The 19,934-nt window shown below is 42.1% G+C and overlaps 1 protein-coding gene across 1 annotated transcript in view; it reads right to left on the bottom strand.

The window, feature by feature from the left end:
- Nucleotides 1-19,934, bottom strand: part of OCA2 (OCA2 melanosomal transmembrane protein) — a gene marked incomplete at its 5' end in the record, with an annotated part of 243,872 nt that overhangs the window by 80,817 nt on the left and 143,121 nt on the right. Inside the window, 3 exons of the mRNA XM_083361506.1 lie at nt 231-324; nt 1,362-1,466; nt 2,458-2,517. Of these exons, the coding sequence (XP_083217632.1) occupies nt 231-324; nt 1,362-1,466; nt 2,458-2,517 (259 nt within the window). The remainder of the gene's footprint in view (nt 1-230; nt 325-1,361; nt 1,467-2,457; nt 2,518-19,934) is intronic.

The following is a 19,934-nucleotide window of genomic DNA, read 5'->3' as shown; positions in this document are numbered from 1 at the left end:
TAAAGAGCTACTATCTCTTTGAGGATATAAAAATACTAATTATATATGCTAAATGGTTATATTTTTAAAAAATGAATTTTTTTAAATGTGCAATTTGATTATTTATGGATCACATTTTAGTTAACTACAAAAGTGTTTAATCTGCCTGAGAAATTAACACCCTAAATTTAGTCTGTTGCTTTAGCTCTCACTGGTATTGTACATTTCTTCAAACTATTATTACAGCTTACCTCCAAGACAGGCACCTATGGCTAATGCAAAGATCAGCGGTTTTACAGGTAAGTTAACCTCAGGATCTTGACTTAGATTGAGAAGTACAGGAATCTACAAAAGGTACATTAAAATAATAAATAGTAAGAGAAACAATAAGATTAACATTAAAGATGATAACCAGTTACAGTAAAAACAAAAAAACTTTATTTCTAACTTCTTTTAAAAGTGCTTGGTACAATTGTCCTGGGATGAGATGAGTGCTCATGTAAGTACCCTTCATCTAATTACTTTTATGTATGGAAATTAGCATAAAGAGAAAGGCTACTCTAGATTTTCCCTTGAGAACTGCAGTGGATTTTAAAAACAACCCCACCAAAACCACTAAAGCACAAAAAATATTAGATCCAAAGATTGATCAATCTGAATTTTTGCCAAAAAGGCAGTTAAGGGGCAATGTGAGAACTATTTTTAATGTCACTGAGCATTTAAAATACCACCAAGAAAAACAAAAAAGCTGATATTTTTGCACAAAGAGCAAGTTTGACAGCTTAAATAGGGTCATTATGTTTAAAGTTTTGGAAAATATGAACTTTGGGAAGAAATTTATTCAAGGGATTAAGTCTGTTTATACAACTCAGCAAACTAATATCATTGCCAATGGAGATTTGATTAAATCATTGTGTGTGTGTGTGTGTGTGTGTGTGTGTGTGTGTGTGTGTGTGTGTGTGTGTAATGCACATATGGCAATCTTCAAAAAGGGAAAATAGAAGAACCAAAAGGGCTGCAGAAGGTTATCAATATCTGAAAAGATTCTAGATCAAATAAAAATAGCTTCAGCTCTAAGCACTTGAAAATCACACAGTGATGGATTTATTAGCACGGATTTATCAAAAAGAAATCTTGTCAGACTAATCTCATTTTATTTATTTATTAATGAAGTATGGGAATTGCTATGGTAACTTTAACATCTCAGAGCATTAACGTAAGAGCCCTCCTTGGCAATAAAGTAGCTGGAGATGCGGAAATTACTTTAATAAATTAATATCTGAAAGTACCAAAGAAAAATGTATAGTGACCTAAACATTTAGTGACGTACAGATAGTTTATATTATATACCTAACAGAAGGATGCAAAGACAAAGGACTTACCATTGTAGCAGTGAATGGAATATTGTCAATTAGAGATGATGCCAATGCAGAGACCCACAGAATTAAAATAATAGCAACTGTCAAGCGTTGCTCTTCAGGGACCACCTGGAAGGCAGGCAGGACAGAAAGGAAGGATTAAATAGATGGCCTTTTTCATGAAAGCAATTATTTTGCAAATAAGAATGTCATTGATTTATCCTTCTATAATTCATGTTAAAATTCTGCAGATTTGTATATAACTCAATGTTAGATAGGTCAACTTTATTATGTCTTTGAGCAGCATAGAAGTTATTGTTTTAAAATGTTTTGTTTTAAAACTCAAATTCAAATATGCACATAAAAAATAGCACAACTATCTGATTCAGTAGAAATAAGAAACTAAGAAATAAGAAATTAGATAGAAATTATATTCTGTGTTCCAGCTGTACTCCAAATAGTTTGGGGGGAATTAGTCCAAAACTTATATTTATTTCCCCCCAAAAATTGCTCTGAGATTCCAAATAAGCCGCATAGATGTTCTTGGAACACCAAAATCTTGGGGGTCTATGACCGAGGGTTTAATTTGTGACTATCTGCCACCTCCCTCAAAAAACAAAAATCAGTTACTCTTCAAGAGAATCGTTATGATTGGTAAACAATCAAAATTACCATCTTTTTTTCTTATAAACTGCTATTCTGCAGCTGTTCTTCTACATTGTTGCAGCTACTTTGGAATTATTTTTCATGAGTTTTTAAATACTCAGGATGTGTTTCCACATTAAATATATTCACAGGTCCAAAAGATTGGAAGACGCTCTCCTACAATCAAGGGTTTAAGTCTGATTCCCTTTCCTGAGAGTAACAGTAGCTTGAGAATAATAACATCCAGATCAAGTATTGGGGCTTATTTATTTTTTTAAAAAAAAATCCCTTATTCCCAAGTTCCATCTTCTAATAATTAATCTAAAAGAAAAACCCCAGGATTTCATTGCATGGTTTGCCTTTGAATCTAGGACTGTATCTCTGACAGCAGAACATAATCACTAATTTAGTACCATAAATATGAAAAATATAATTTATCCTTTTTAAATTTTAAAAAATGTATTGTAAACTATACCTTTATCAACAAAGCTGTTTGTTCTCCTATGTATTCTATTAAATGAAGATGAGCCAAAGCCTAATTTTAAAAAAAGAAGGAAGGAAGGAAGGAAGGAAGGAAGGAAGGAAGGAAGGAAGGAAGGAAGAAAGAAAGAAAGAAAGAAAGAAAGAAAGAAAGAAAGAAAGAAAGAAAGAAAGAAAGAAAGAGAGAAAGGAAATGAAATAAATTCGAGCAAATAAAATATACATTCTAAATTATTAGGCAAAATTGCCCACTTGCAATAAATTACTAATCCAATAAGTTTTTAAAATAACTGGTTACACATCTAACAAAACTTACTAAAACAGAACCTAGGTTCTCTCTCTTCCCAGTAATTAAAACAAACATATTTGTTTTTCCCTCAAGAAAGACTGATTTAAATTTTCATTTAATATTGATTCTCAAGCAGATGCAGTGGCGTAGCGTGGGTTGTCAGCACCCGGGGCAAGGCAAGTAATTTGCGCCCCCTAACCCGTGGATTTTAGCACTCGAGTCTCTTCCACTAGATTAGTTAAAGAAACCCTTACCCCCTAAGCACATGTATTGTTTGTTATGAAAATACTGATGTAATTAAAGTAAAATGCATCTAATGCGCCCCCCCAGATGTTGCACCCGGTGCAGCCGGCCCCCCCTGCACCCCCCACGCTACGCCACTGAGCAGATGTTTAATGAATAGAATAGAATAGAGTTTGAAGGGACCTTGGAGCTCTTCTAGTCCAGCCACCTGCTCAAGCAGGAGAACCTATACCATCTCAGACAAGTGACTGTCTAGCCCAGACATGTCAAACACAAGGCCTGCGGGCTGGATCTGGCCCAGGGAGGGCCCAGATTTGGCCCCCGTAGCTGTCCCAGAAATGGCAAGGAACCGGCCCGCGCTGCCCCAGCTCTGGCCCACCGCAACTCAACTGGGCACCCTCAAACATATACACAGAAATGGCGAGCGGTCAGGGGCTGGTGGTGTGCAGCAGTAGCTACAGCTCATTTGCCTCAGCCCTCCCTGCCCCTCCCAGCTTAACCCCGTCACACCCAGCCACACTTTGCCGGGCTTCTCGTCCAGTCGCTCTGCTTTGCCAGGCAGCCTCTCAATGCCTGGCCCCGTTTTGCAGGGCCTTTCCTCGCTTGCCTAGCACCCCAGGGCATGCCCAGCCTGTGGGATGAAAGGCACGGAGATGTGAGCGCGCAGCTGCCAGCTCCCAGTTGCCGTCTCCACCACGTGGTAGGGCTGGAGAGGGAAATGCAGCAGTCATGCATAGCCACAGCCTGGAACTCTGTCGTGGCTGGAGAGAAAGGGTGAGAAGAAGGAGAAAGCAGGAAGGGTATCTGTGTGTGTGTGTGTGTGTGTGTGTGTGTGTGTGTGTTTGTGTGTGTGTGTGAGAGAGGGGGGGAGGAAAAAGCTGTGTTACAAAAAAGGGGATCTTCCACCTTTCTTCTCCCCTGCTTTTCTCTTTTTCAAATCTCCTCCTGCTCCATTCAGGAAGGGTTTTTTCTCTGCGTGTCTCTCTCTCTCTCTCTCTCTCTCTCTCTGTGTGTGTGTGTGTGTGTGTGTGTTTGTGAGAGAAAGACAGAAAGAGAGAGCTTGGAGAGGAGGGGGAGGAGGAGAAAGCCGTGTTACAAAAAAGGGGGTCTTCCACCTTTCTTCTCCCCCTTCTCTCTTTTTTAAATCTCCTCCTGTTCCATTCAGGAAGGATTTCTCTCTCTCTCTCTCTCTCTCTCTCTCTCTCTCTCTCTCTGTGTGTGTGTGTGTGTGTGTGTGTGTGTGTGTGTGTGAGTGAGTGAGAGAGAGAGAGAGAGAGAAAGAGAGCCAGCAGGGAAGCGAAAGTGTGGAGAAGGGGAGTGTTGCAGAGTAAGCAAACTTACAAAAAGAGGGGATCTCTCTCTTTCTGTCTCTCATACACGTGCTGCGTGGAGAAGGTGGTGTGCAGACAGTGGAGAGAGCAAACTCACAGATTGGCTTTGTGGTCTATTCCTGCCTCCTTCCTTCCCTAAAATCCAGGCAATAATAGAACTCTTTGGATTGAATAGGAAGTTAAAAGGAATTCATGTGAGCTGAAATTAAAAGGCCGAGTCAACTCCCCCCCCCACAAATTATTCTGTCAGAAACTGGAAAGTGTTTCTTCTACTTCCCCTCATCTTCTCTTTTATAATTTAATCCAGCCTTGCCCAAACTAATATCTTTTGGGTGTCATGGACCACAGTTCCCATCATCCTTTGGCTATGCTGGCTAGAAATGCAATGCCTTATTTTCTCTGTAGTATGTGCCTAGGAGGCAGTAGGTCTATGGCATTTAGATGTATGTAAACATTTGTTTCTTCTCCCTAATTTATTAAATCTACATCTAATCTGAAATTAAAGTTTTTGAGAAATCCAGGGTGGTTTAAAAGAAAACTCTCAAAGACAACTATTGTAAAGCATCACTAGCACTGCTTAAAACAATATTAAAAATGTGTATATAAAGAAAGAAAAACATTAGTAGTAACATTATGCTGTTTGACCATAAAATGTGTTGTTATTCTACATATGCCTGGCTGAACAGTGTGTTTGGAGTTGCCTCTAAACAGGTGAGGGATGTACTGTTCATGTACTGTCCTTGGGAGAAAGTTCTATAATTGGGGTGCTGTCTCTGAGAAGGCTCTGCTTGTGGCCACTCTTCTATAAACCAAACCAGGGGGACCATCTGGTCTAAATGAATGGTAAACAAAGATGATTAGGGAGCTGGAGGCTAAAACATATAACAAATGTTTGTGGGAATTGGGTGTGTCTAGGTTAGTGAATTGAGGCCTTTGAACTATGGTGCTGGAGAAGACTCCTGCGAGTCCCTTGGACTGCAAGGCGATCAAACCAGTCAGTCCTAGAGGAGATCAACCCTGACTGCTCTTTAGAAGGCCAGATCCTGAAGTTGAAACTCAAATACTTTGGCCACCTAATGAGAAGGAAGGACTCACTGGAGAAGAGCCTAATGCTGGGAAAGATTGAGGGCAATAGAAGAAGGGGACGACAGAGAATGAGGTGGCTGGATGGAGTCACTGAAGCAGTAGGTGTGAGCTTAAATGGACTCCAGAAGATGGTAGAGGACAGGAAGGCCTGGAGGAACGTTGTCCATAGGGTTGCGATGAATCGGACATGACTTCGCAGCTAACAACAACAAAAAACAGCAAGGTTAGTGAAAAGGACTAGGGGTGGTGACATGACAGCAATGTTCTAACATTTGATGGCTGCCACAGAGAAGAAGGGGTCGACCTATTTTCTAAAGCATCAGAAGGCAATAATAGATGGAAACTAATCAAGAAGAAAACCAGTCTAGAACTAAGGACTTGTGAAAACAACTAACCAGTGAAAAGGCTTGCCTTCAGAAGTTGTGGATGCTCCATCACTGGAGGCTTTTAAGTAGAGATTGGACATTCCATTGTCTGGAATGGTATAGGTCCCCTGCTTGAGCAGGGGCTTGGACTAAAGACCTCAAAGGTCTCTTCAAACACTCTTTGAAAGAAGCGCTGCCAACCTCTCCCCCTCCCTTCATCCCTTCCTGGGGAGAGAGGGAGGGAGGGAGGGAGGGAGGGAAGGAAGGAAGGAAGGAAGGAAGGAAGGAAGGAAGGAAGGAAGGAAGGAAGGAAGGAAGGAAGGACTTGGCCACCCGCAGTCCTGTTGCCCTTTCGCCATTCCCTGGTGGTCTCCCATCCTATTGCTGAGGATGCTTTGGTTACAAAACCAGGCTCCTCACATAGAGAGGGAGTGGGGCCCCCTCTGACCCACATACTTTGCCCTCCTGCACCCACCATGAGCAACCTGGCCAAGGAGAGCAAGCAGAGCAGCAGCAGCCTTGAGGAGGAGGTAAGCACAGTAGTTGAAACTATCTTTGACATTTCTGCTTAACCAAATCTATTTCTTCAAATATTGTGAAAAATTAAACTGTATTTTACTCATAACTTTCCTGGCTTGGCATGACTCAGGAAGAACTATATTCTCTCCAGTTTTTTGAAAAAATTAAAATGGACATACTGTATAAGTCTTTAAACAGTGTTTCATGGCAACAAAATAAATCATAGAATTAAGTTATTTCTTCAAGTGACCTGCAGTTTGTAAGTCATTTACCAACTAATATTAAATACTCCTTTACAAATTTCTAAGCTTTTTGAGAGAAATTTTCTTCTTTGCTTTATTCCAATTTATTTCAGGCAACATACACAGTTCAAGTAATCCCATAGACAAAACTGTCTGCAAAACTTTTGGTCAAATTTCACTTAGGTATAAATTAATGATCTGTAGCTAAAATGTGCTTACTTTCTTTGGATTAGCATTTGATGTGTGTCTTGCCAACTGCAGACAATAACTTTTGTCCACAGTCTTTCTGCATTTTCTTCATAAAAACAATATTGATGACCTTTCTTCTGCCCACAAGCAAATGCAGAATATTTTTTGATATTGCAGGCACTTCAGTTTAATTCTTGGTATTTAAAAGATAGGCTTTCTTCATTTTACATATGATTATCTATCATAACTATTCAAATCTACATTGCAAGATGGCCTATGGAGATCTTTCCAATTTCTCTAGGTCACTTATTGCACTTTGTACTCTTCAGGACCCCAGGCTCTTGCACATAGTCAGGTTTTTAGAACCTTATGAAAGGCTAACAAGGTCAGAGCCATCCTGAGCTCCAAAGGAAGAATGTTCCAAAAGGCTGGGGCTATGGCCAAGAAGGTGCACCTCCTAGTCCCCTCCAGCCAGTGGTGGGATTCAGCCGGTTCACACTGGTTCGGCAGAACCATTACCTAATTTTTTTATATAGATTTTATTAGTTTTTATAGGTTTAGGAATAAGGTGGGGTCGGGGTTGGGGTTGGGATTTGGGTTAGGGTTAGGATTAGGGTTAGGGTTGGGGTTTGGGGTTTGGGGTTTTCCAAATAACATTCTCAGTATTTAGCAAACAGCATAATGTCTGGGTTCATGTGTTTAACAAACAATAATAGATAATAGTTAATTATCATAAACAATATGTTCATTAATCACTCAATAACCTTCTTGCTAATATATATTCAAAATTACATATCACATTCCTTTCTCTCTAACTCGTTTTTCTAGCCATTGATAGAAATTATCCCATATTCTAAAGTAGGGCTTTTCAACCTTATCACAGATTGTACCACTTTTAGGACATGACAATATTTGGGTACCACCAGTGCTTAGCAAGGTGTCAAAAACTTGATGACAAAAAAGGGGGGGTTATTGATTAGATTCGTTTGTTGTTATAGAAATGGCTAGTTTATAATATTATGGAAAAGTAAAAAGTTGAGGTTCAGCACGGAGACGGCATTGGTCGCACTGGTGAATGGTCTCTGGTAGGCTTGGGACAGGGGTTGCTCCTCTGTCCTAGTCCTATTAGACCTCTCAGCGGCTTTTGATACCATCGACCATGGTATCCTACCTCAGGGGGTTGGGAGTGGGTGGCACTGTTTTACAGTGGTTCTCCTCCTACCTCCTGGGTCATTTGCAGTCGGTGTTGGCAGGGGGGCAGAGGTCAGCCTCGAGGCCTCTCGTTTGTGGAGTCCCTCAGGGGTCGGTCCTCTCGCCCCTTCTGTTCAACATCTATATGAAGCCGCTGGGTGAGATCATTCGTGGTTTAGGGGTGGGGTATCATCAGTACGCTGATGATACCCAGCTTTTTATTTCCACCCCAGATCAACCCAGTGATGCCCTCGCCGTGATGTCCCGTTGCCTGGAGGCAGTGAGGGTCTGGATGGGGAAGAACAGGCTTCGTCTAAATCTCGACAAGACCGAGTGGCTGTGCATACCGGCATCTCGGGTTGTCCACTCTATTCCATCTTTAGGGGGTGAGGTGTTACCCCCCATAGATAGGGCTCGCAACTTGGGTGTCCTCCTTGACTCACAGCTCAGTTTAGAAGATCATATAGGAGCTGTGAATAGGGGGGCTTTTGCCCAGGTTCGCCTGGTGCGCCAGTTGCGGCCCTATTTGGACCGAGATGCCATACGCACAGTCACTCATGTGCTCGTGACTTCTCTGATAGACTACTGCAATGCTCTCTACATGGGGCTGCCCTTGAATACCACTCGGAGGCTCCAGCTGGTGCAGAATGCGGCCGCGCGAGTTGTGATGGGGGTCTCCCGATACTCCCATGTAACACCTCTGCTCCAGTTGTCTTCCGGGTGAGATTCAAGGTGCTGGTGATGACCTATAAAGCCCTAAATGGCATGGGTACCTTTTGCCAGCATTAACTTCCCATCGTCCTGTGCGCTCCCATAGAGAGGGCCTCCTCAGGTTGCCGTCGGTCAGGGAATGTCAACTGGCGGCCCCCAGGGGGAGAGCATTCTCTGTGGGCGCGCCTGTCCTCTGGAACCAGCTTCCTGTTGAGCTCTGGATGGCTCCTGACCTTTGCTCTTTTTGCCACGACCTGAAGACTTGGTTATTTGAACTTGCCGGCCTGGACTGAGGGACTGGGGTTTTAGATTTTAAATTTTAAATTTTAGAATGCGTTTTATTGTTTAGGGCTACTTGGTTTAATTTATTTTAATTTTTGTATATTATGTGTTGTATATAGTGCTTTAATTGCCCTGTACACTGCCCCAAGTCCTTTCTGAGAGGGGCGGTATATAAATCCAAATAATAAATAAATACATAATAATAAGTCTTCTATTTATTTGGATCAACTTCTGATTTTTATCTTTTAAAACTTCTAGTTTCTCGTCAACCTCAGTTGATTTATCTTCAACTTTTGAATTCTTTGTTGATTATCTGTGATCACCTGTTTAAAATTTTCAAATTAAGAATCCATACTGTTAATTTTTTTATTCATTTTGTCAAAATCACTTTTCAACTTCTCATGGTTTCTTGATGTGATCATCTTGTGAGTAGCGATTGCCTCTTGAATTGCTTGTAGGGTCGCTTGAGTGTCCTTTTGTAAGGTATTAGCCTTTTCTTGTTGAAGCATTGTATCAATTGATCTCTGATAGACTGGACTTACAGAAGCCGAAGAGGGAGCAGAAGATCCTTTTTTTCCCCAACTTTAGATAAGTTAGAAGCACTCATTTTTATCTTTAAATCATATGTTGCAATCCACCAAGTAAGTCAAATTTATAATCCAATAGGCTCCTAACAAATAGGAGAGGTAAACGATAAAAATAGTACATAGTAAAAAAAAAAAAAGAAAGAAAGAAAAAGGGAAAAAAAGAAAAATAGAAAAAAAGGGGAAATATACCAAAATTTGTAATCCAAAGTATTCTGTTTGGAGGGATTTCTTGTTATTCACTCTTTCAAAACAGCTTGCAAAGATTCCAGGTCAAGCTGTATGTGTAATCCAAGGAAGTCTGATGACTTCAAACACAGTTTTTATTTATAATCGTAATCCATCCTGTAAGACAGGGTAATCCAAAAAGAGTCTTTCGTTTCCAGCCACAATCTTCAAGACTTTAAATTCTAAGGACACCAAAATGTTTAAACTATAAGTAATGTCTGGGCATACAGCCAAGTTTTACTCCAATCAGAGCAACTCAGTAAAATAAAGACCCCGCCCCCCAAAAAAGCAAAACTGCATGTAGTTCTCAGTTTTGCCACTCGACGTCATTAGATGTTCATTCCGACCATACTTTGAAAAAGTTTAAGAAGTTAAAAACCAGATGGTTTCCATACAAGAAATAAACAAAAAAAGATTTATAAAACCAAAAGTTTTCCAAGTTATCCTTCTTTTATGCCTCAGTCATCTTCACAGTATTGTTATAAGTCAGTTTTAATTTCCCCAAAGCTTAAACTGCCACTTATAGTTCAGGAGGAAGGGGTAAAGAAAAAATCCCCCCCTCCCTGGAGCTTAGGGATTTGCTTTTGAATGCTGTTTCCCAGAACCAGTATTTCCACCTGTAGAGATATAAGGAAAGTAGTCTCACCCAGATCAGTGGTTTTGCCTTCCACTTTAAAATTCATTGTCTCCGACGATCAGCTGCTTCTGGCAGACCACATGGGTATGGTCAGCCTTTCTTCCTGCCAGTCCTGAGGGCTCCTTTGGAACACCGCTAGCCCACAATCTGCAAAATTTCACCCTTTGGCCAGTCGCCTCTAGGGGGTAACTTTCGGTCCTATTGGACTCCCCAGCAGGTAGAAACCGGGTTTGGGGAAGGGAGATTCATTCCCCAGTGCCCATCTTGCAGCAACATCACCGGAAACTCCCGTTACCTAATTTTTGGTTGAATTCAACGAACCAGTTCGAAAGGCCTAACTGGTTTGTAAGTCTTTCCCCTTTTCTTGGAAATGACTTCATTTCCTTCTCCACCAACCCCAAGTTCTTACCCTCTCTTTCAAGAACCACGACATTCATGCTGGCATGACCAGTTCCTCTTTCAGTGCGCAGCCACTGTGTTCCAGTTCCAGGGAGCACCCTCACTTGGCCTTTGTCTCATCTTCTTCCCAAATCACCAGAGCACCTCTTTCCTAAACCCGCAGGGGGAGGACAGGAGGAAGGCCTCACTCGGGTTCCCCATATCACCATCAGTCTCTCACCAACCTAACCGTCATGCCACTCAAACCTCCTGCCACAAGCAGCGGCACCTAAATCCTACAGGACTAGTCCCTAGCTTGATCCTCCATGTCCACCAGGCAAAGGCACCGAGGAGCCCAAAGCAAGCTGCAGGCAAGGCAACGGTATGCTGAGCATAATGGTGAGGGCCATGCAAGCTTTTTAAAGTGCCCCCGTCAGGGATTCGTAGCAGCAAACTTCTCCCTGCAGAGAAGCAGAGCCTGCAGAAGCCCCTCTCTTGGCAGAGGAGCTCAGTACTGCCTGTCTCCTTGATCGTGGGACTTTGGCAGTTAGGACAGTGCAATGAGCCATGAGGCCTGTGGCCATGAGCAATGGCAGTAGCACAATTGGAATGACAAGCCTCAAGGTCTGCAGCCATGAGCAGTGGCAGTGGCGCGATGTTCCATGTGGCGTGTGGCCACAAGCAGCCGCAGTAGAACTCAGGCAGTGGCACGACAGGTGTTGGGGCATGGGAGGTCTGGCTGCAGCAGTCCTAAGATAAGTGGGTGCAGGGGTGCCTGGGGCAGCACCCCACCCCTGCTCTAGCTTGATGTTTACACATGTGTTAGGTATTATTTAATATTTTTCATTAATATTTTAAAACTCTTTCTTATAATATAATCTAGTTTTGTGTACCTCTTTTATTCTTTAAGTATTAAATGCATGAAATAATAAACTACTGTACCTTTCAGTATATCATTTTTTAATACTTAAAACAGTCATTAGGGCAGAGAACCAGTTGTTAAATTATTTGAATCCCATCACTGCCTCTAGCCAACTTTCCTTGGCTGAGCTGGCCCACAGCAGCCCCATTCTATTGCAACAAACATAGAGGAAAGACTAATAAGTGCACACTGTCACCTAGATGTGCATTGACAAGTATAAAGCCCACAATGAGTTTCTTAGAATATGTGGTCCAAATTCAATTATCTCTCAGGCTCAGATACAAAGAGAATAAGCCAACAAAAATTGTCAAATTTTCAGTGATCAAAACATGATGGAAGTACTGTATGCAAAGAACTGTGCATCCTTCCAGATGTGAAGGGGAAAAGCATTTTCTCTTTAAATCATATGTGTCTACCGCTAAACCAATAATCATCTAAAAATAACCTCTGTTTCTAGTAGTTCCAATTTGTTAAAGTTCATTTCTCTGTTTCCATGTTATGGAAAGAGATGAACACTCAGTGAGGCATGGCACTAAAAACAACAGAACAGTTGGAGCTATGATAAGTTCTGCAGAGAAACAATTTGGCTAAAAGTCATTAGTGTAGCTCAATCAACTACACTAGAGAGGTTGAGTGTGGCATAGTCAAAATTTCAGAAGAAAATTAGGCTTGAAGATCCAATACACCTGCAAAGTTTATTAAACTATGATTGGGGGCTCCATTCTGATTTTATTTTTTCATGCTGTTATCCCGCCTGAAAAAAACCCTTATGTGTACCTTTACCTGAATAGTTAAATTTAGCTTGATTAACTTAGTTGGATGTGCATATGGAGTCCTTCCTTGTAGGTAGGATTTCTGACTTGACACTGTGTAAAAATCATTGCTGCATCCTAAAATTTTTGCTAGTTATTCTGCTGTTATTCTGCTAATTGTTCTGCTTTATTTCAGAAGTTTGCCCTTTCCTATGACTTTTGATCGAACTGAAGACAAATGATATCTAGAATTGCACCTGCTTTACTATAAGTCCACTTGAATTAAAAGAAATAATTTCAGCACTCCAATTCTACTAACTTTGTGAGTTTATACAGATCTGGAATGTCTTTCAAATAACATAGTACCTTTATTCTTCATTAATTTCATAGAAGTGCCTTTACCCTGAATGTTGTAATCCTATCAGTTCAGGAGTTTAATCCATTTAGCAGGAAAACAAGTTGGAAGATTTACCATATACAATGTACATACTGTACACTATAAAAACTCACATTGTGTTTATCTGTTTGTCTGTTTGTACCCCAAGGTTAGGCCAAACACTTCATTATACCGCAGGTACCTAAATTTGGCTAATTTATAGAATGCATAAAAAAATCCAGGCTCAGTTCTCCTTGCCAGAAAGCAAAGTCAGCGGGCAAGCTGTCAAGAAGTCAGAAGTCGCTCATATTCCCACTGCGTTTTGGCCCACTCGTGGTCAGTCAGTTTGGGTAAGTAAATATACTGCTCAAAAAAGTAAAGGGAACACTTAAACAACACAATGTACTGTATTTAATAGTAGGATGTCTTATCTTGTGTTCCCTTTATTCTTTTGAGCAGTATATCATTTATTATTGAGGTATTTATAATATAAACTCTTCTTAGATTATCATAGGATTGTCCAGCATTGGGTAAGAAATTATGGTTAGCTTAAAATTTAATATTCATTCTGTTCACATTAGACTGTCTCATTTTTCTCTCAAAGAATGACAGAATGAGTCTAAGAGTTGTCTACTTACTGTCAGAATCCATTTATATCATATTCATAAATGGAATGTTTCAAACATATCCCATGGATTCTGCCATCTCCCGAAGAGAAGAGGATAGATGTGTATTGAACCGGCAATAGGCATTTCAAAGGAAAGGAGAAGCCTTTTGAACTGGGGAAACAAAAGGGGGGGCTAGCATCTGGCTTTTGTCACGGAAGACACCAATAAACAAAAGGGTCCTAACTTCCTTTTTCCCACGAGATGGATGATACGAGAGGAAGGATGGGGGGACTGACCAAATGGGGATTAAGGGGGGTTAAACCGGGAACTCTTTATAAGGATTTACATCGTGGAACCATTAAGCCCTGTCTCATTTCCAACAACCAAGCATGTCATAGTAAAGATTTCTTTTGGACTAAAACCTGACTCCAAGAGTTTTTGTCTTCCTAAGACGTGGTTTGGGGTGGGTCCTTACATTAGACAGGGCTTGCAACGAAAGTCAACCCGGGAAGAAGAACCTTACCGGGGGACTTTGCAAATAAATATGATGTCTGACGATGAAGCAAGAAGGGAAGAAAGCCCCACGGAGAAGGAGCCTTCCTCCCAGGCGAACTCCCAGAAACATTGGGAAGCTGAAGCATCATATTCCTCCTGGGAGGAAACGGCGGAGCAGCACGAACAAAAACCCCAGTGGTCGATGGGCATTGGAAGGAAAAGTGAGTGGGAAAAGGCTTCGAGAGAAGTGACCCTGAGACGGAGCGACCACCAACCGGAATGGAAACAAGAGATGGAGAACTCCCTGCACGCCAGTGAGGAAGAGCGGATTCTGGAAAAAGCTATTGACTTGATGAAAACAACCCTGAGCTCACTAAGGGAGGAGAGAGCTGGAAACCACAACACCTGGGGTCGCAACTGGAGGGGTAACGGAAGGGATCCAACACCTGAAACCCCAGGGCTGTCCAATGGAACAGGAGCCGCTGACTCAGTGGTACCCCCCCCCCAGACCCACAGATGGGGATCGAGATGAGGAGCGATACACTCTGCGGCGCAGACAACGATCCAGCCAAAGATTCCCACCCCTGGATGCAAAATTCAAGGGGGAGCCATCACGACTGGGATTTTTCCTAACCCAAGTCCTCAGCTACATGGAAGAGTACGGACGGGACATCCCCAGTGACAAAACACGCATCCGAATTGTGCAATCTGCCCTGGACGGGACGGCTGCAGACTGGGTAGTGAACCTGCATGACTCCAACGCCCCAGAACTCAACGACTTCAACCGATTCATGTCATCCTTGAGGCGACGATTCGAGGACCCTTTGGCTGACCAGAAGGCCCGGGAGAGAATCAAGACGGTGAGGCAGGGCAGGAGAACAGTGGCTGAATATACCCAAGAATTCCGAGCCATCGCCAGCAAGCTGAACTGGCCAGAAGACATCCTCCTCAGCCATTTCAAAGACGGTCTAAACTACGACCTGTATGACGCTTGCCTGCCTCGGGGAGACCCCTACCATCTCGATGACTGGTATGTCCTGGCAGAGGAAGTGGAAATAGACCTATTGAAAAGACAACGCAGAGGAAAACCATGGGGCCGCCCGCCACTCGAGCAAACACGTGAGGGGGAAAACCCACCGGCCACGGCTAAAAAATCAAAGGGATGTTTCAATTGCGGGAGAGAGGGCCACCGTGCTGCAGAATGTCGTTCGAAAGCCCCTCCACGCAAAACAGAGGCACCATCTTCCAAAAAGCTGGGGAAGTCTCAAGGCAACCCAAAAGAATCTTCCATGAAGGGGACAGAGGCTGTAGAGTCCACAATTCCTGCCAAAACCTGGGATTGGACTCCGGCCTACACTGCAGGGGCGGTGGACACCTCGGAAGACAGCTCAGAGGGAGAACCTTTGGTAAGTGGACCTCTTCCACCCATACTTAAGACAGTAACTATATTAGCTTCCTCTGCACCAAAAGCCAATGAAATAAAAGCTCTGATAGACTCTGGCTGCATCAGCTGCCTCATCAGCCCAACGCTGGTGGAGGAACTGAGCATCCCAGTGAGGAGGCTAAAACAACCAATCTCCTTCAGTCAATTAGATGGGTCTATAGCAGGGGGGGACCAGCTACCCTAGCCACTCTACCACTCCACATGTCCCTGGGGTCCCATGAGGAAGACATAACATTTATAGTGGCCCCAGGCATGGCATGCCCAATGATTTTAGGACTGGAATGGCTGAAGAAATGGAACCCCGGGATAAACTGGAGGACTGCAGAACTCAACTTCCCAAAAGGGGAACAGGAAAACGTAAAACCCCCAAACACCCCCCCAACCCAGAGGGAGGAAACAGCAGCAGTGGGGGAAGAGAAGGGGCTAACAGAGATACCGGAGGAATACAGGGACCTGGCTGAGGTTTTCAGTGAGGAAAGAGCAGATGAGCTCCCCCCCCCACCGCCCCACAGACTGCACCATAGAATTCAAACTTGGGGCAAAACTCCCAAAACCCAGGATGTATGCCATGAGCCCAAGGGAAATGGCAGAAATGGAAAGATTCATAAAGAAAAACTTAGAAAGAGGATTTATTGAGCCCGCCAAACCCAAAGTAGCCGCCCCGGTTCTGTTCAGGGAGAAGAAGGATGGGTCTTTTCGTTTGGTTGTGGATTACCGAAACCTAAATACAATTAGTGAATGTAATCTGTACCCCCTTCCCCTAATGAAGGATATGCTATCCCACCTATCGAAAGGAAAGATTTTTACCAAACTAGACCTGAGGGAAGCATACTACCGTATTAGGATTAAGGAAGGAGACGAATGGAAGACTGCATTCAACTGCCCAATGGGGTGCTATCAATTCAAAGTATTGCCATTCGGACTGCAAGGGGCCCCCACAGTCTTTATGCAATTAATTAATGACGTACTGAGAGAGCACCTATATAAGGGGGTCCTGGTTTACCTCGATGACATCCTTATCTTCACAGAAACCAAAGAGGAACATATCAAACTAGTCAGAGCAGTCCTGAAGAAATTGCGAGCTGCCCATTTATATGCTAAATTATCGAAGTGTGAATTCCATCAGGAAAAAATCGACTACCTGGGATATCGCATATCCCCAGAGGGCATCGAAATGGACCCAGAGAAGGTCAGGGCAGTACTAGAGTGGGCACCCCCCCCCGCACACGGAAGCAATTGCAAAGAGTTTTTGTCTTCCTAAGACGTGGTTTGGGGTGGGTCCTGACATTTACTATCTAAAGAGTTTTACAAAGTGCAGCGGTGCTTATTCTTTACAATGATCAAAACATTGTGTCATGGCTTGTACCAATTACACCCATAGGAAAGCATAGGGCACACAATGTATTTTTCCTTGTAGTTATCCTACTCTATCCATCAGCAGAAGAATTTTCTAAGCTGGATGATATAACAACTGGATGAAAGTATTCATTCTTTCTCTTTCTAAGATTCTTAAACCTAGCTAAATTCTATATCTCATTTGCCTCTCCATAAGCCTCACTGAATTTGCTTTTGATTACGTAGATAAATAACTGAAGTGGAAAACATGGCACCTGGAAGAAATTCAGATGAAGATTTGCTTAATTCACTGAACTCAAAGTAAAAAAACCTTGATATTTGGGAAACATCTGAAAGACAAATCTTAGCACTGATCTAGAATTTACCAGATCTTCTCTTGCATAAGATTACTTTCTGTAGAGCTTCCGGTGGCTCCGCGGCGACGGAGGGAGCCTTCCCGGGCTGCCCGCGGCTCAGCTGGTGTTTTTTCGCCCGAAACAGCGCCGATCAGCTGTTCGGGCGAATCTGAAGCCCCCTCCTCGGGAGAAGAGGAGGGGGTGAGCCCCCAGGTGGGGGTTGAGTTCTCCGGGGCCGCCTGAGCTTGGAGCTTGGGCGGCTGAAGGATTGAACTCCCCCGTAGCCTGGGCTGCTCCCAGCTGGCTAGCGTCTCTGCTCCGGACTTCATGGAGCAGAGCCAGGCATCTGCGACCATCCCTGCTTGAAGGAGAGACTATGAAAGGGAAAGAGCAGGCAGAGCAGTACAAGAGGGAAAGATGAAGAGATGAAGAAGATTTTATTTTACTCTCAAGCTTGATGGACTTTGCTTAAAACTTAAAGTGAAAGTGCGTCACAATTGTAAGTAAAAGATGGCGGCTAAACCTCCCCCTAGAACTTTTCGGAGTGCTGGAAATTCTCCGGTGCAACAACAATCATTGCTGCAGGCGTTGCATTCTCCTGATGTATTGACATCGAAGGATCTTGAAAAACATACCCAGTTAATTTTGGAGTCAATGGGTGTTAAATTTCTACAGATGGAGGAGAAATTGGAGAAATTGGAGCAGAGAATGGAAGAAAGGATGGAACAGAAACTTAGAGAAATGAAGGTAGACATTTTGTCCTCAGTGCAAAAAGTTGCTAAATGTGTGGAGGTGCTGGATGATCAAGTGCAAGATTTGATTCAAAAGAATGCTTTATTAGAAGCAAAAGTATTGGAAATTGAAGATTTAAAAGACAAAATCGACAGTGAACAGAGCTTGGCCCAATTTTACCAGATGCAGTTTGCTGTGAGAATTAGAGGCCTAAAAGAGAATATTAAGGAAGATTTAAAGCAGCTGGTTTCTGAGGCTTTTGAGGGAGTATTGAACCATCCAGCATCTGAATTAAAACAAGGTATGGACAAAGTGTTTCGTGTGAATTCGTGGATTGCTAAACAGAGAAAGTTGCCTAGAGATGTGGTGGTTTATTTTGTAAAAAGGGAAATTAGAGATGAAGTTATACAAGCTGCCTACGATACCAAAGTTGTGATTGCTGGTCAACAAGTTTTGGTTCTAAAAGAAATTCCTCCAAAGATTTTAAAGAGAAGGAAGGATTTTATATTTCTTGTGCAAGAGCTCAAGCAAAGAGATATAAGGTTCAGATGGGAGATCCCAGCTGGGTTGAGCTTCATGTATGATGGCAAAAGGTACTGTTTGAGTAATGTGAAGCAAGCGCATGATTTTTATAATATTGTCTTGAAAGTAACCCCATCAACACTTCTGGAAGCTGCAGAGGGATCTGGAGAAGGAGAACATCAAGAGGATGAAGATGCACAGATAGACGAGAAGGGTACAGGAGGAGTTCAAGCTGCAACTCTTTTGGATGATCTTAGAGAACAGAGGGTGACGCGTGCTGCCTTAAAACGCTCAAAAAAGGAAAAAAAATAAGACCAGTAGAAATCTATGGAACTTCCACAAAATATTTATAGTTAAGTGGTAGTTGTGTTTTTAAAAAAAAAAAAAAAAAAAAAGTTTTGGGATGCTATGTATGGTAATAGATTTTTTTTTTTTTAATTTGGAATTAATGGACAACTTACTACAGAGGAAGAGGAAGAAAGTTTTGTGGGTTAATGTGGGTTAATTTGTGTAAGAACTATTTATTAATGTGCAAATGAGAATATGTTAAGGTAATAGTGAATTGTGGAAGAACATAGATGGGAATGATGCTAGTTTTCTTTTATTTTAGTTTTTTATATATATTTAGTATTATTAAGGATTGGTTTACTATATACAAGCTAGAGAGTGATGGATTTTAGAGTTTATAATTGTTAGTATATGATTGTTTATGATTGCCTTTTAGATATATACCTTGTATTTTGCTCTGGGAAGTCGGGGGGGGGAGGGGGGAGGAGGGGAAGTGGAGGGGGGGAGGTAGGGGAGGGAGGAGGGGGAGGGGGAGGGGGGGAGATAGGGGGGAGGTAGGGAGGGGAGGAGGGAGGGGGAAGGGGGGTTTTTTTAAAGGAAAATTGTATTTTATAAAACTTTTCAATAAAAAAAAAAAAAAAAAAAGATTACTTTCTGTAATATGAATAAATAGTCAGTCTTCACTTCGGTTAAGGAGTAAAGCGCTGCCCTTAAGGATCCCATTGCTCTATATATCAGGATTTCCTCTTCAGTCCTGATAGTAGACAGTAATAATTATAAGTATCTGGAGAATAATTTCCAAATGTACCTTTTCCTTCTTTTAACTGATACAATTTTTGGAATGAAAGGATAGACCTCTTTGCTTCAGGCTGAGGGCTACACAATTTTGGAGTAGCATTCTGGGGTCTATGCTCTAAAACATAGCAAGCCAAAGAAAACATGGTTGGGGCCAGAGCAAAAATGAAATTAATTTTATTACCTTCATTAAGTATAATTAATATGTTTATTTCCCATAAATTCCATATATTCCTCCTTCATCACATTCAGTCACATTTGATGACAATTTTTGCAGGGGACCCATAGGCTGCATCTAAAATATACTGAGGCCACGTAAAAGATTACATATCTCGAGTATTACAGAATCTCAAACCAAATCAGAGCTAATCCTGAAAAATTAATGTGGATAGTCTCCAGTTTAATTTGCACCCAGCACACAACCAAGGCACTCAAACCCTATATCCTGATTAGATCAAGCACACAAGACACTCAGTATAGTTAGCAAAATTATAGCTCTATTAAACTCAAAATATTGAACAGACAAAATGAAAGAGAAGGCACGAAGAACAGACAAGCATGTACATCAACTG

This window comes from Vipera ursinii, assembly GCF_947247035.1.
Source record: "Vipera ursinii genome assembly, chromosome: 4".
NCBI lineage: Eukaryota > Metazoa > Chordata > Lepidosauria > Squamata > Viperidae > Vipera > Vipera ursinii.
The sequence above is the reverse complement of the archived record's forward strand: the minus strand, read 5'-3'. Positions and strand labels throughout refer to the sequence as shown.